General features: G+C 33.3%; 1 protein-coding gene across 1 annotated transcript; it reads right to left on the bottom strand.

Annotated features, from left to right (window-relative positions):
• Positions 1-12316: 12316 nt before the first annotated feature.
• Positions 12317-14582, bottom strand: LOC129618973 (piggyBac transposable element-derived protein 3-like). Its single transcript, XM_055534016.1, has 2 exons — positions 14390-14582; positions 12317-14125 (listed from the first exon to the last, which is right to left on the bottom strand). The coding sequence occupies exon 2, from the start codon at positions 13724-13726 to the stop codon at positions 12317-12319; it is 1410 nt and encodes a 469-aa protein (XP_055389991.1). The 5' UTR covers positions 13727-14125; positions 14390-14582.
• Positions 14583-14804: the final 222 nt, after the last annotated feature.

Here is a 14804-nt window from a genome sequence, read left to right as displayed (position 1 = left end):
TAATTAAATTCTACGCTGTTATGTAACTTTATGAAACATAACCATTAAAAATAAATTTTAATTTATTTTATAGTCGCACAAAATAAATTCCAAAATGAAAAATAAGAAAAAATTTCCAATTGTTTAGAATTTGTTTAGAAAATTCAAATTTGTTTCAGAAAATAACTATTTTTTATTTTATAGGTTCTCAGGTACTGTTTCGCAAAACAAAAAAGTGTGTTAAAAAGCTTTAACTTTATAAATTTAAAATTAAGCCTTATTTAGGCTTACTATATTTTCACAACACCAAAGAAAGTTTTTTAACAAGCAAATAACACAGATACCCATAATAATTAAGATACCCATAAATGATACAAAATGGGAAACTTCAGTGAGATATAGTACCGGCGCGACATCGTAAATATTGCAAGCTTTTTAATTTGAATACAACGAGCAAAATACTCATAGCTTCTCAATTAAGGATGGATTTTTCATATTATATTTTCGTAATCACCATTTTTAATTTTATTCTCGACAGATTTTATCAATTTAATATATTTAAAACGTAAAGCAGAAAAATTATTTAAAAAAAAAAGGATTATTTTAGCATTTTTAATTATTTCAATCCTTATGAATTTTACTAATACAACATCATAGTTGCGAATTAATAAGAATGTGCTTATTACACTACTAATTTATCTTAATGGAAATTTCTTCATGCAACTGCAGAACAGATGGGTGACGTAATCAAAGGAACGAGTTAAAGGCAGAAAAATTCATTAAAAAAATTTTTCTCCTCGAACTGGACTCGAACCAGTGACCAACCGCTTTCTAGGCGGACGCTCTACCAACTGAGCTACAGAGGCATGAAGAAATTGTCGACGAAATGTTCTCTACATTGCTTATACTGTAATTCACATGATTACTAAGTATTTGTTTTGTTTACATTGATTGCTACATACAATCTACTATTGAAACACACAATAACAAGAACATATATATTTATAGGATTGTGCCTATTCAATCCTCTTGAAAACGCCGCATGTTGTTACGTTTTTTAAAAAAGTGGCAACATACGGAATGATCGAAACGTTTTTATTTGGCGGTTGGTATGCCTTAAATTTGAGGATAACAAGAGATGACGTTATGAAACTAAAAGTTCTGAAACTTTAACAAAAGGAAAAGGAAAAAATAAAATTTGAAATATTATATTTGTCAAAAAACCGTTGGTTACAAAAATATACTATTTAAAAATATACTAAGTAGATAGCATTAAATATATTTATTAATATAATTTAATTATTTAGCATATATTCTAATGCCAGATACATATATCTATCAGGCCTCCAAGCTGAAAATATTTTCTGAAATTTTGAAATATGCCAATTGAAGGATCTTTTTATTTTTTTTGTGAAATTTTTGAGTATTCTTCATCTGGATTATAACTATTATTTTTTTGCTTCTTTCTTCAATTTCTTTGAAAATTCTATTTTTTATTCAAAAATTTTATTCTGTAAGTAACCTTCCATTTGAAAGACAAGAAATGTTGTCAGCGTTAAAAATTGCAATCCTTTTTTTTTTTAATGCATTTTTCAGATTGAATTTACCAACCGATTATTTTGAAATTTAAATTTTAAATTTAAAAAAATATGAAGAATCAGCAGAGCCAGAAATATTGATCAATTTTCTTCACACAAATAAATTCTGACATCCCTTCCATTTAAATTCCATATAAATTTGGAATTTATTTTTGATTTGCTCTCTGAGCTTGATGGCCTGTAGATACGATATATATGGCATTATATGTACGTATAAATTTTTAAAGTTTGAAAATATATTGAATTTCCAAATATTAGAATTTTTTAGGATTTTAACAGTTTTATGCAAAAATAATGATGTTCTACACCAATAAAACTAACATGTACATATTTTGATCATTTTTGTGGTTCTGATATATAATTAAAAATTTATGAAACATTTTAGGTTGAATCATGGATTTAATAATACATGGATAGCTAGCGCTAATATATTTCTTAATAAAAAAATTAAACCAACATAAAGTACACTTTTGTATAAAACATTGCTCCTTTAGGTCAAACTAACAATGTCAAATTTTATGTTTTAGCAAATTTTGCATTACCATAAAATCAGCTTCAGCACTAGAGCAATTTTTTAAAAATATTAACATTTTTAGCAAGAGATATATATATACATATCTATATTTCGAATTTTTAACATAAATTTAAAAATAATAAAAAATTTTTTAAAGTACTGTAACAACTCTTGTTGTTCAAATATAGCAATTTTCTTTTGCAAACAGCAAAATAAAACTCCAAAATTTATTTATATAAAAATATTATTAGGTATTTTTAGATGCAAATGACCTAAAACATAAAAGGACGGCGGAAATTTTTTTCCTTCATATAAACTATGTACATTTTTTTTAAATTCATAAAAGGAAAATTATAGTTGCTCTCTGTACGTGGTGGTCTTATACTTACAAGGGCAGTGTTAAGAAATTTTTGAGGTTATCTATTGTTGTAGACATATTTAAATTCTCCTTTAATACTATGTACAAAAAACTTATAACTGTACAGGTAGAAAATAATTTCTTAATGGCAACTACTTGTATGCTCTAAATACAAAATTGTATTAGATGGAATGGTTCTACAACGAAAGTAAATTTAGCTGCCCAAACTCCAAGTTCTAGTTTATCCTCTGTTCTTTTATTTTTACAAAAAAAATTAAATAAGTAATAAAAACAACAATTACACAGAACTACAGAATTTTTTGATGAAGTGGGGATATTTTAAGTTAAGAGATTTTAAGTAGCCCTCAACGCTTAAAATATTTATCGATGTATTAAGAAACTGGATTTTCAAATGTTAGAAGTATGGGAGGCTCGAATAATAATCCAAATGCAAAAAATTTTCAGTACGCACATAAAAAAAAATTTTAATGTGATCAGTACATAACCGACCTCATTGTATATTGTCTAGTTAAGTGAAAGTGTTACGGAATATTATAAAAATGTCTGTTAAATACTTCTTTCTAATTTTTAGGGAATTAGTAAGCTTACATTTAACATACCTAGAAAAATGTAAATTTGGCTCTTAGTAGAGTTTCGCTTTGTGCTACCCGAATTCCCTGAAATGCTCGCCAGTTATTTTCGGTAACAATCAGAACTCAAATATCAAATTTCAAGAGATTCCATACATTCGTTCCGTAGATATGGTGAAAAATGTAAAAAACGGCCCGCAAATCAGTTTTCGAGCCCTGATCTTTCCAAAAAATGTATATGTTCATTGTTTTAATACGAGGAATTTGAATATTAAATTTCAGTGAAATCGGTTGATTATTTCTCTTTATATACACGAAAATGTATATTTGGCCCGTAGTAAAATTCCAGTTGCTGGTGCCTGATTTCTTCCAAAACTTAGGAATTTTTGCGGACGGTCGAGCAAAGCTTATATATGAAATTTCAAAAAAATCGGTTGAATATTTTCTTCAAAGTGGTCAAAAATGTAGTAAAGTGGTAAAAAGTGCAGTTCCCGAAGCCTGCTATGTCCCAGAAGTTGATCAATCCGTACCATGGTCGAAATAAACTTGCATATAAAATTTCATTAAAATCAGTACAGCAGAACTTGAGACACAGACACAAACACGCGTGCACACACAGACCGACAGGGTGCTAAAAATAGTTTATTTACACTTCCCCACTATGGAGAAGTGCATTCCCACCAAAAACTCGATATGCAAAATTTGTTGCCATCACATAACCTACCTATTGTATACAATACGCAATACGGTCGGTAATAATTAGTCAAAATGAAATCAAAATATCTTTATATACAAATTCTTTACGACTGGATTCAACCTGTCAAACATTAAGTATCAATTCACGTAACGCTTATTGTGATTTATTAAATATTAAGAATACTAGGTCAGAATATGGCAAAAATGGCGAAATTAGTGATTTTCAAGAAATTTTGAAACATAATCCAATTTTTTCTTCAATTAACAACGACTTTTCAGAATATGATTCAAACATAATTGAATATATTGCAGGCTTTATTCAAAGAACATTTTTAGTGAAAATTAAAAGTAGTGAATGTTCAAATAAAATAAAAAATTTTTAAAAAGCTGAGTCAAATTTACTTATTGCTATAAAAAATTCTAAAAATTGTCACATAAAGATAATGTGAGTATTTCAAAAATGGCAGAAAAGGCTTCTAATTTGGTCACCAAAAGAATTCATCCATCGAATAAGAATTTCCACTTCAAAATTTTGCAAAATATTTTATAAATTATAAGAAATGATGTCTCTAATAATTCATACGTTCATGATTTGGAAAATCATATTTTAGATAGCCACAGATTAAGTTAAATAAGTAGAATAGCATCTGAATATATAAAAATTAGACTTTATCATGAAGGAAAACGCTTAACATCTAACAAAAATGATTTGGTTTTCCGGTCAATAATTTGATGTAATACTCGTATACAGAAATTTTAAGTAAGCATAATTTGTTTTAATTTTGAATTAACAAATCGTCTGCTGAGAAATGAAACAGTGTATAAAAAATGTATAGTTTTGAGTAAATCGCATGTAAAACTTTTTAAAAATTTAAAGTTAAGTTTTGGTCTTCAAACTGCAAGAAGCTTTTCAAATAAGTAATTATAAGAAACCACGCAATATTTTTTCAGATTTTAATGAAACATTTTCATTTAGTGGATTTATAGGTTTGCATAGGTCTTGATAAATTTATGTTTTGAAATTTGAGGGTGCCATTAATTTCATTTTGTTTATATTGTATAATAATTTTATTTTTATTCAAACACTGTTTTAATTTTAACCAAAAATACTTTTAATATTCATTTCGATAAATAAAACCTTTTTTATTAAATGTATTACCAATATTAAATTTAAAAATTGATAAAATTTTTTATATAAAGGAAAAGCAAAACAAAAAAAGTTTCAATCTAATATTTAAATTCAAAAAATTAAATATTTTCAAGTATGGCATTCGTTCTCTGAATAATTTAGGTCATCTAGTTAATTTGTTTCAACTCTTCTTTGGTAGACTTCCGTAAAATTTCGTTTTATTTGCTGGAAGAATCTACTTTCAGCAAAGAGATATCAAATTTTACTTTTTGGATTTACAATATTTACATCTTAGTTTTAAATAAACTTCTGTTTTAATATAAAATTTGTTTGTAGTGTCAAAGACACTGTTTTTTTTTCTTTATTTTGATAAGATCTATTTTTGAATAATTCTTTTCTTTCTAATCAGTTTTTAATGATATTTAACATTGAAACATGGTTATGTTATGTATTGGGCGAATTTGATAAACACCTCAACCATACAGCTCTTTTGTGCATCCCCGCGCCAGATCATTAGAACTCAATATTAAGGTTTCCGATAAATTTTAACAGGGTCGCCATGCACAACGATTCATGAGAATCCAAGTCCCCCCGAGAAATCTGTATCTAGGGCAGGCCAAACCATCACACTCAAATAGGATATGACTGGAGTCCTTCGTGCCCCCGTCGCAGAATCTACATCGCTGCATACTTGATCTGCAAATTTTTTGTAAATGTGATTTAAAGGGCCTGTGCCCAGTGACAAATCACGATAGAACCCACAGTGAAGAGAATGTCAGAAAAATCCGCGATCCATCGACTAAAGAAGTCTTTGGATCGCGATAGTCCCCCCTCGCGCGGAAGCGCCATAGCTCACCCAGGCATCCACGACCTGGTCAAGACACCTCATAGAATGGCTCACGTTCGGACCAGGCCCGATGAAGGCGGCATTTTCTTCCAATTTCGCCAGATGATCGGCCTCTTCATTTTCAAGTATTCCTACATAAGAGTTTGACTTTATCATTCACATTCAGGTTTTTCAGATTGTTCAAGCAACTCCAGAGTAGCTTCGAGTTAAAAGTAGATTATTTCAGTGCCGCCAAAGCAGCCTGGCTGTCGGAAACTATAAACTAAAAATCCTCGATGGGGAAGATCTCCGCCTGAAAATGGAGGGAGCTTCGCCTGGAGGCGCAAAGAACAAATAGTTGCGGCCGTATGTACAAGCACCCGTAGCGCGATCGCCTTTAGAGCCATCCGTGTATCACACGGATGCCTGAGGCGGCAAGGTGGCTATAATTGTCTCGACAGATTCCCTTTAAATATTATAACCTGAAAGTTCCTCTCCCATTTAATAATCTTGACTAAGAAGTCCGACGCCTCTTAGAACTCCCCATTCAATCCAACTTCCTCCTATGTCACATTCTATATATTCTGAGAGCCTCAGTCTTGCAGCCCTGGCCGACAAAACGCCGCGAACATGTAAATGTAAGGGAACAAGTCCCAGCATCCTCTCAAGTGTTGCCGTCGACGAGGTCCTCAGGGCACCAGTGGCGCCCGGACAGGCCAATCTTTCTATCTTGTTTAGAGTAGTTGGTGCCCCCCCTTCTGCGCCTTGGGAAACCATACAAAAGCAGCATACCTTACCATTGGTCGTACCACAGTCTTGTACAGCAAAACCACCAGTTGGGGACTCAGGTCCCAGGTACTCCCGAATAAGGACCTGCAGGCAAAGAATTCCTTGATAGCCTTAGTTTCCACGTACTCAATGAGTGGGTTCCACATTAGACGAATGTTCAACATCACCCACAAAAATTTGATGTCCATGTCATCAGAGCCCGATTTCGGTGCATGGAGGGTCACGGCCTGTTGGAGAAAAGTACACACTTTACCTTTTGCGGATTCACATTTAAATCCACCCCTTACATCAGTCCTTAACTACAGCCAGAGCCAGTTCAGTCCACTCCGACACTGTCTCGAACTTGCCATGGACCATCACAACCAGTCAGCATAGCTAATGCATCCAAATCCTGATCGCTCCAATCTCAGAAGTAGTTGGTCCGTAACCAGAAGTCGTAAAAGTGGGGAAAGAACCCCAACTTGTGGGCAGCCACTAGTGGACGCGACCATCAGTACCAATTACGGAGTCAGTACCAATTACGGGCTCGATTCTTCTACCCCTGAGCATGCCAGTGGTCCATCCAATAATGGAGGAGAAAATACCCCTCGACGTCATCGCTTGCTCAATGACTCCAAAACTGGTACTGTCAAAAGCACCCGAAATATCTATGAAAGTACCCGCCAGTATCATCTTATAGCGCAGTGTACTTTTAACCCTCGAGCTCAGAATTCCATCAAGGCACATCCCTTTTGTTTTTAACCATTATCAACGGTGGACTGTTGGCATACGCATTTTGTATAGCCTCATTGATTTATGTTGCCGCCGCATCCAGATCCCCCACCGTTAGGAGTTAGTTCCGGACACTGGCAACGGCACTGCCGGTCTCCCGTTAAAGGAAGACCAATTTGTGTTTTTAGGTATCCTGATATAGGATTCCGTGCTACACTGAACCGCAATGTCGAACCTAATATATATATGGTCCGAGAGAGAAGGCTCGCTCGAAACATGGGAGCCGGAGACAAAGTGAATCATTTCCGCATTTGACAAGGTGAGATCCAGTACCTCGCGTCGAATGGCATTTATGAAAGTGGGTTAGCACCCACATTTGCCACATTCATACCGTATTGCCGAATGGACTCGAGAAGTTGTTTACCTCGGGCGTTTGTTTTGGAGCTTCGCAAAATCATGATGTGATGGGCGTTGGCGTCGCATCCGATTATGAACTTCGTTCGACCCACCCTACAGTGATTAACGAACGCATCAACCCAAGGGGGGGACTTTCAATTTCACAGGCAAAATAGGCCGAAGCTAAATTTATGTTTATCTTTCCACTACCGGGAAGATTCAATGTAAGTAAGACCGTCGTGAGGTCTCGTGAAATATGCTCATTTATGCAAAACACATTCAGACCGTTTCGGACCAAGATTACGGCCCTGGGTCTCTGTATTCAGATCATAAATGCATCTATAATGTTTGTTCAATGTTATTTGGAAGGCGTTTAACTTTACCGTTATGAGTCCAATGGGGTGAAGACAATGTCCCAGCAACTGCTAAGCGAGAGCTTTGTGCATTCAGCAGAGGCTACCTTTGATCTATGGAGATTAATCTGAACACATCGAATAGTCGATGTACTCATGCGATTGCTCGCCTTTTGTCTTTTACTTAGAGCACCTAGGAGCCCTGCTCTTTCAGGTCTTTCTTTTTATTTCCTTGACCGCCTAGGCCATGTTTTTAAGATAGCTTTTTGGTTTTGGGCCGCGAAGAACCCGAAGTTGCTACAGCCATTGAACTCGAATCTACACGACCGCTCGCAAACGAAGCCTTAGCGGCCAAAGTACCCGAGACGCCGCCATATCTCACCGTAAAGGTAAATGCCGCAACAATCTTAACCACATCAAGAGAAACCATCAAGGTTTTCTCGGAGGAGTTGTCTAAGTTTTTAGGTCCAGGCAATGAAAGTTTGGCTACAACGTAAACGGGGGTCTTTTTTAGGGCCGTGGATCCAACCTTCGTAAAGCTAGTCGGCTTTAAGGTCGTGTTCTCATAATCTGTAGAGAATGATGGTATAGCTCCCCTAGAGTCCGTGCAGGACTTCGCTACATGACTTACGAAATGAGCCGGCTCTTTCTTCCGCTTGAAGATGATGTTTCCAAAAAGCCAGTTCATCCTAAACTTTTAGAGCTTCAGAAGCTCCGAAGTTTTTTGGTCAACGGAGGTGATGACCTGCAGAAAATTTTTCTCTCTGTCCTTCCGAGAAAGGATTCTTAGATCAGAATCCCAAAGATCTCAATTCTGGATTTTAAGCCTGCGAACGATTTTGTCGTTGGTATATTCTCCGATGTTGGCAGTGCGGACACACTACCAATCCTAGTAGATGTCTCAGCGTCGGTGCAATTAATGCTGAGCCATCCGTCTCTTTTCCAACTACCCAGAAAAGAGGGACAAATGCCGTCCAGCAGGAGGTCCACTTTTAGATTCATGATTGAATCCTGAATCAGTTGAAGATGAACTTCGGTCAATTTCTTTTGAGAATATTGATCCTCGAATAAGGCTAGATTTATGGCCTTAACAATATCTGTAAAAGATGGATTTAAGCCGGTTTTCGAAGGCTCCGATGCCACAGGAACAGTGTTTCCACTTTTCCTATCCCTTTTTAAGGGATTGCATTTTGGAAAGCTGTCATCTGACCAGCTCCTTTTAGATTTATGTTTTAGAGCTTCTTGAGCTCTGTCGGCGATTTTCAATTTAGCCAGTTCGAGAGCCTTGTCGTGAGGCAGCCCCGTACGAAGAAGGTGTCTGAGACGCCTCTTCGCTGCGCCACTTAGGCACTTCTGGACCCGGAGATCACAAAGTCGATCTCAAAGATCTGCAGAACAGAAAGTGCAGTTAGGGCCAGATCTTCAGAGTCGGAAGAGTTTGGTGTGCTTTCAGAAGCGGACAAAAACTCGTCCCGTCTTTCGATAGCGCAAAGTGTGTTTAGGCCTCAAGGCCCTGAAATAGAAGAACCCTCATTAGATAATTTTTTAGAGCCTGAAGACTCTGAAATTTGAGAACCCGAAGGTTGCTCGTTGTTAGGTTCTGGTGCGTTCAAACTAACAGCCCCCTTAAGTTTTTGCTTTATATTATCCATACACTGTAGGAACTGAAATGAGAAAAGAAGGTCCACGGTAGAGCCTCATACCGTGGCAAGGCATTTGTTTAAACCGGAGGTAGCCCGGTGTACCGAGTTTCGTGCTAGCGACCAAGTATTGACCTTCTTGGCTATTCAGCCCTCGGCGCACGTGTCTCACCTTGGCTTGGAGTTGGGACCTATTAGAGTAGCTTGTACTGTTACTCTATGCCCTGGGACGTATTAGAGATTGGCTATTGCCGGTACTCTAAGCCCTTGGGAACCTCCTCGTTTTCAGACCGCAAGCAATCCTAATTAAGCGCCCTAACCACGGCAAGGTGGATTCGCGACGAAGGAGACATTGAAGGTTTTAATTTTATGACAATGATTTTTGCCGTACTAGAGTTATAGTGCAAATCGTGGTTAAATACTTCTAATAAGAATTTTAAATCACAGATAGAATTCAGAAAAGTTTAGTTCAGTAACTGTAAGTATTTTTATGTTTTGCTTTCATAAAATCGTCGATGATTCCTTTGGAAATATATGGAAATGCCTTTCTTGGACTTGAAATGAAGTGTTTAATTATAATATATAAGATGAACTGCATTTATTCTTTCATTAATCTTTTAAATTACTTATTTAGATTTTGTTCGCCGCTGCAATCTAATGACGTACTCGATAGGAAGAGTCTGATTTGAAAATGCCTAAGTAAAATTAAACTAATTTTATTAAAACCAACGTTAAGTTGTATGATGCAACTTGCTATTCTTGATTTTCCAATTTCTTTTAATGATGTCTTATGACTTCAACAGATTTTGTACTTAGTTCTTAATTTTCATCACTTTAGGTTTCATCGCATGATGAAGGTGAACTTTCTCATCATCTGACGATTCTTATTAATTATATGGGACTACAAAAAAATCTGTATAAAAATGATTATGACAACTCTTTAAACTTATTCATCCCGTCATTTTTTATCTATTCATATCATTTCGTCATTTTATCGTAATTTTGTTTTCCAACTAATTTGTTTTGTGATTTTATTTATTAAAAAAATTTATTTCTATTTATTAAATTTTTAATACTAAAGATTATTTTTAGTATTAAAAAATTAATAAATAGTAAAAACTTTTTACTATTTGATTTTCACTACTGTCGGGTGAACTTAAAAAAAATTATGTAAGAAGCCTTCATATGCATCAAATTTACACGTTAACTTTTTTTCTTTGCATTAAAAGAATAAAACATGTAAATCTTTTGTTGCACTGTTTTAATTCTATGGCTTAATGAATAAAATAATTTAATATTAAAAATTAAAACATTGTATGAAGGAAAATGAAACAGTGTTTGTATAACGTTCATAAACTGTTGTAAATTTTAATTAAACGAAAAAATTATTACGCCTTTTTTTGTCACCATTTAAAACAACGTATGGAAACATGTGTTGTATTATATTATTTAAATTTCAGAAAATTTTCAATTTAAATGAAGTAAAAGCAAAATACTATTTCATTCGACAGTGAAATCGTAAATTGTCAGTTCTTTTTTTCCAAAAAATATTATAGTGTATTGAATTTTTACATTATCTTAATTATTATTTTAATTTCAACCTATTATACACTTTTTCTTTGGACTACAGGTCCAACATGATTTTGGCTTTTTTTAAACAATACCGCAATCAATATTAAGAATTACTTCAAATAGTTGTGAAAAATGAAATCGACTACGATGAATCCAATGGTGGTAAAATTGGAAAACAACGTATACCGATCTTTCATTCAGCAGAAATATATGTATGTCTAAAATAAAAATATATTGTTGAAAAATTTATAAATTTTTTATTAAAAAAATAATTCACATTTCCTATTTTTCCTATTTTTGAAATGAGCGAAGAATGAAACCCACGTTAAAATGTATGTACATACATATATATAAAATAAAGTTGGGTCAAACTAATGGTTTGTATTGTAGCACTTTCCCCTTCAACAAGTGAAAATACTGCTTTGCAAAACAATCGATGTATACCTACCACACTATTAAAATGATTTTCATTCATATCTCTTTCAGACCCAAGCTTTAAATTTGTTATAATTTGTGTGAAAACCAACATTTTGATAAAATTTTTTGATAAAAAGTTTTGTATTTGTGTTTAAAATAAAATTTGCTTACAGGATAGTCAAAAAAGGACCTAACACAATCGTGTAAGTTGGGCTATTATGCCTAAAACCGTACTAAGGACATTCTCTATTTTATTGAATTAAAAACCTGTAATTGGCCACGATTTTTAATATCATTTAACAGTTTTTCGAACAAAAAACTAAAATTAAAGTGATTAAATATAAACTTTATTTTTTACCTAAATGAAAAATGAACAAAAATATATTAATTCATATGTATTAAAAATAATAACAAAAATTTCAACCTTCTTGGTAGTAGTAGAACTAAATTATATTAATTAATTCAATTAATTAATTCTTATTCATTATATTAATTAATTCTTCCACATTATAATATGAAATTTGAGAAAAATCAAATATTTTTATTTTATTAATTCAATTCTGTATATTTTAATAAAAATTAGAAAAAAACAGAAAACTTTATATTATTAACTTAAAATTTGCACCTTCTTGGTATTACTTATATTTTACATCTAGTTAAATTTCAAATCACAGTTGAATTACATTAAATTTCTTGGCATAGCTTATAAATACTAAATTTGAATCACAATTTATTTGCATAATTCAGTCTATTTTGAATGGTACTTTTCAAAGCAATCTTTGTCTTTTGTAAGGCACAAGGATACGTTGCATTTTGTGCATATGGCTCTCGAACGACTAGAACATCCAGTGTTGCGGCATCTTTTGGCTGTACCGTCAATGAATTGAGGCCAATGGTCAAAACGATCAAACCTGATGTCTTCAGGAGCATTACGTGGACGGTATTTTGAACCATAATATTCTGCTGGTATTTTACTGCAGGATGCTTCCGGCGCTTCTAAAATTTTAATACTTTTGCACATTACCTCACCAATTTCAATTTTAAATTGCAAAAAATCTTTAACTTGTTTTTTAGGAATTTTAAGACGGCGTGCATCTTTCCTATATTCCGTCCATGAATTGAGAATGGCTAAATCTAATAAGTGAAAAAATACTTTCACTGGCCACTTTTTAGTTTTTATTTTAATGCGATAATATTCCATCATCTGGTCGCATATATCAACACCGTTCATGTTTTCATTGTAATCTAAAATTACTGCTGGAATGGGCACTGGTACACGGCGTTTTAAATTCCTATTCCACCGATCAATTTCTCCGACAGGGTCTTTTCCACATATGGTGGACGCAATTGTAACACATTTGGTATCACACCACTTTACAACTGAAACTTCGTCATTTTTCACAAACTGTGATATGTCCCCTCTGTTCATATCTCTATCCAAGGGTAAATGAAGTCGCTTTTCCAAACGATTAGCCATAATTGTTCCAGTTGATTTAAAGCCTATTTCGTTCAACCTTTCTAACAACGGTATTGTGGTGAAAAATCTATCGAAGTATAAATGGCTACCTTTTGGCAAACATTTGGTTAAAAATATAACAACAGATGGCCCGTGACCTAGTCCGCAATCTGGAAAGGTTCCTGCACCCTGAAAGATTTCAAAATCTACCACTAATCCATCAGCGGTAGCACAAACAAAGTTTTTTAATCCAACTGGGCGAGGTTTCGATCTAATGACCTGACGAGCGGGACATCTTCCAGTGAAAGGAATCATTTGTTCGTCAATGGAGTATGCTTCTACAACAGTCGCAAGCTCATTACAGCGTTTTTTTACTATATCTATTACAGGTTGTATACGCCATAATTTATTTTTTTCGTTAGGCTTATCTGTGTCCACAAAGTGTATGATATTTCTCAAAGTGAAAAATTTATTTCTCGATAAGCTAGTTGCAATTAATTCATTTCTGAATCCGTCAGCCCAATACATTCGAACTCTGGGATATCCTAAGCACCCCATAATTATATTACAGCCGTAAAACTTTTTTATATCTTCTACTGTTGTATCAGACTCAACACCATAATGTTTTAAAGTGTACATTTTGGTAAAAAAAACTACGGTTTGATAATGTTCTTCTGGGAAGTACTTTTTAAAATATGTCATTGGACTTCCTAACTCGCAAAAATTATCACAGGTGTAGTACAAAATTTTGCTTAAATTTCCGAAATATGTTTCTTTCCATAAATTACTTCTTTGCGATGGTTGGGAAGGTTGCTCAACCGATATCTCTGAAAAGTAATATTAATTCCATTGTCATTAAAAAATATATGGTGAGCGCATTTAAAACCTAATTATACTTCCAGCGTTAATGTAATAACTAGTTAATACCTGTAATTTCCTCTTCGTCACTTTCCATTTCTTGAATTAATTCAACCACTGTATTTTTTTGGATAAAAACTTCATTTTCGTCATTTTCATCATCGCTAAAATCATCATCCGAATTTTGTAACAATTCTAACACTTTCTGAACATCGTTATCATTGTTTAAGTCGTATTTTTTTCCTAAATTTGTAAGAAAATTATTGTAAATTGCTCGAAACAACTAAAATAATTAAGGTAACACAAACGTGAGTCCGATTTCATAACAAAAAAGAAAGCCCAACTTACACAATCGTGTTATCTAATTTTTAGTTTAATTTTTTTCACAAACAAACTCAACATTCTTGTAAAATTATATATCAAGACGAAAGAACAATATTTAACATGTAAAAACATGTTATAAAAAAAAGCAGAAAAAAAATTAAAACGCAAAAAATATGTACATACCTAAAGACATCGTTGTGTCCTCTATGACTTCTCTCACTGGAATGAATGCAAAATACTAAAGAATTAATTTTTTCTTGTTTTGTTTTTTTTAAACACAAAACGATAGATCACACAATCGCTGCATTTGGATTTTTATGTAAAAAATTATTTAAATACGCATTTACAAAACTTAGAATTCACCTAACACAATCGCTTAACTTGGGTCTGAAAGGGATATATGAAACTATTACTGGGATTGCATATATATAGGATGAACAGTTTATGCAGTTTTTAAAATAAAGCAAAAATTAATTTAAAGAGGGGTTAATATAATGCTCAATTTTAAGGGTTAATTGCGTGAGTTAAGAAAAATAATTATATTTTTTAATGTCATGGAATTTACCGTTACTTTTTTGCATTTATAAAAATTTGAAAA

This window comes from Condylostylus longicornis, unplaced genomic scaffold, assembly GCF_029603195.1.
Source record: "Condylostylus longicornis isolate FDR11 unplaced genomic scaffold, ASM2960319v2 ptg000010l, whole genome shotgun sequence".
NCBI lineage: Eukaryota > Metazoa > Arthropoda > Insecta > Diptera > Dolichopodidae > Condylostylus > Condylostylus longicornis.
This window is presented reverse-complemented; position numbering and strand designations above follow the sequence as displayed.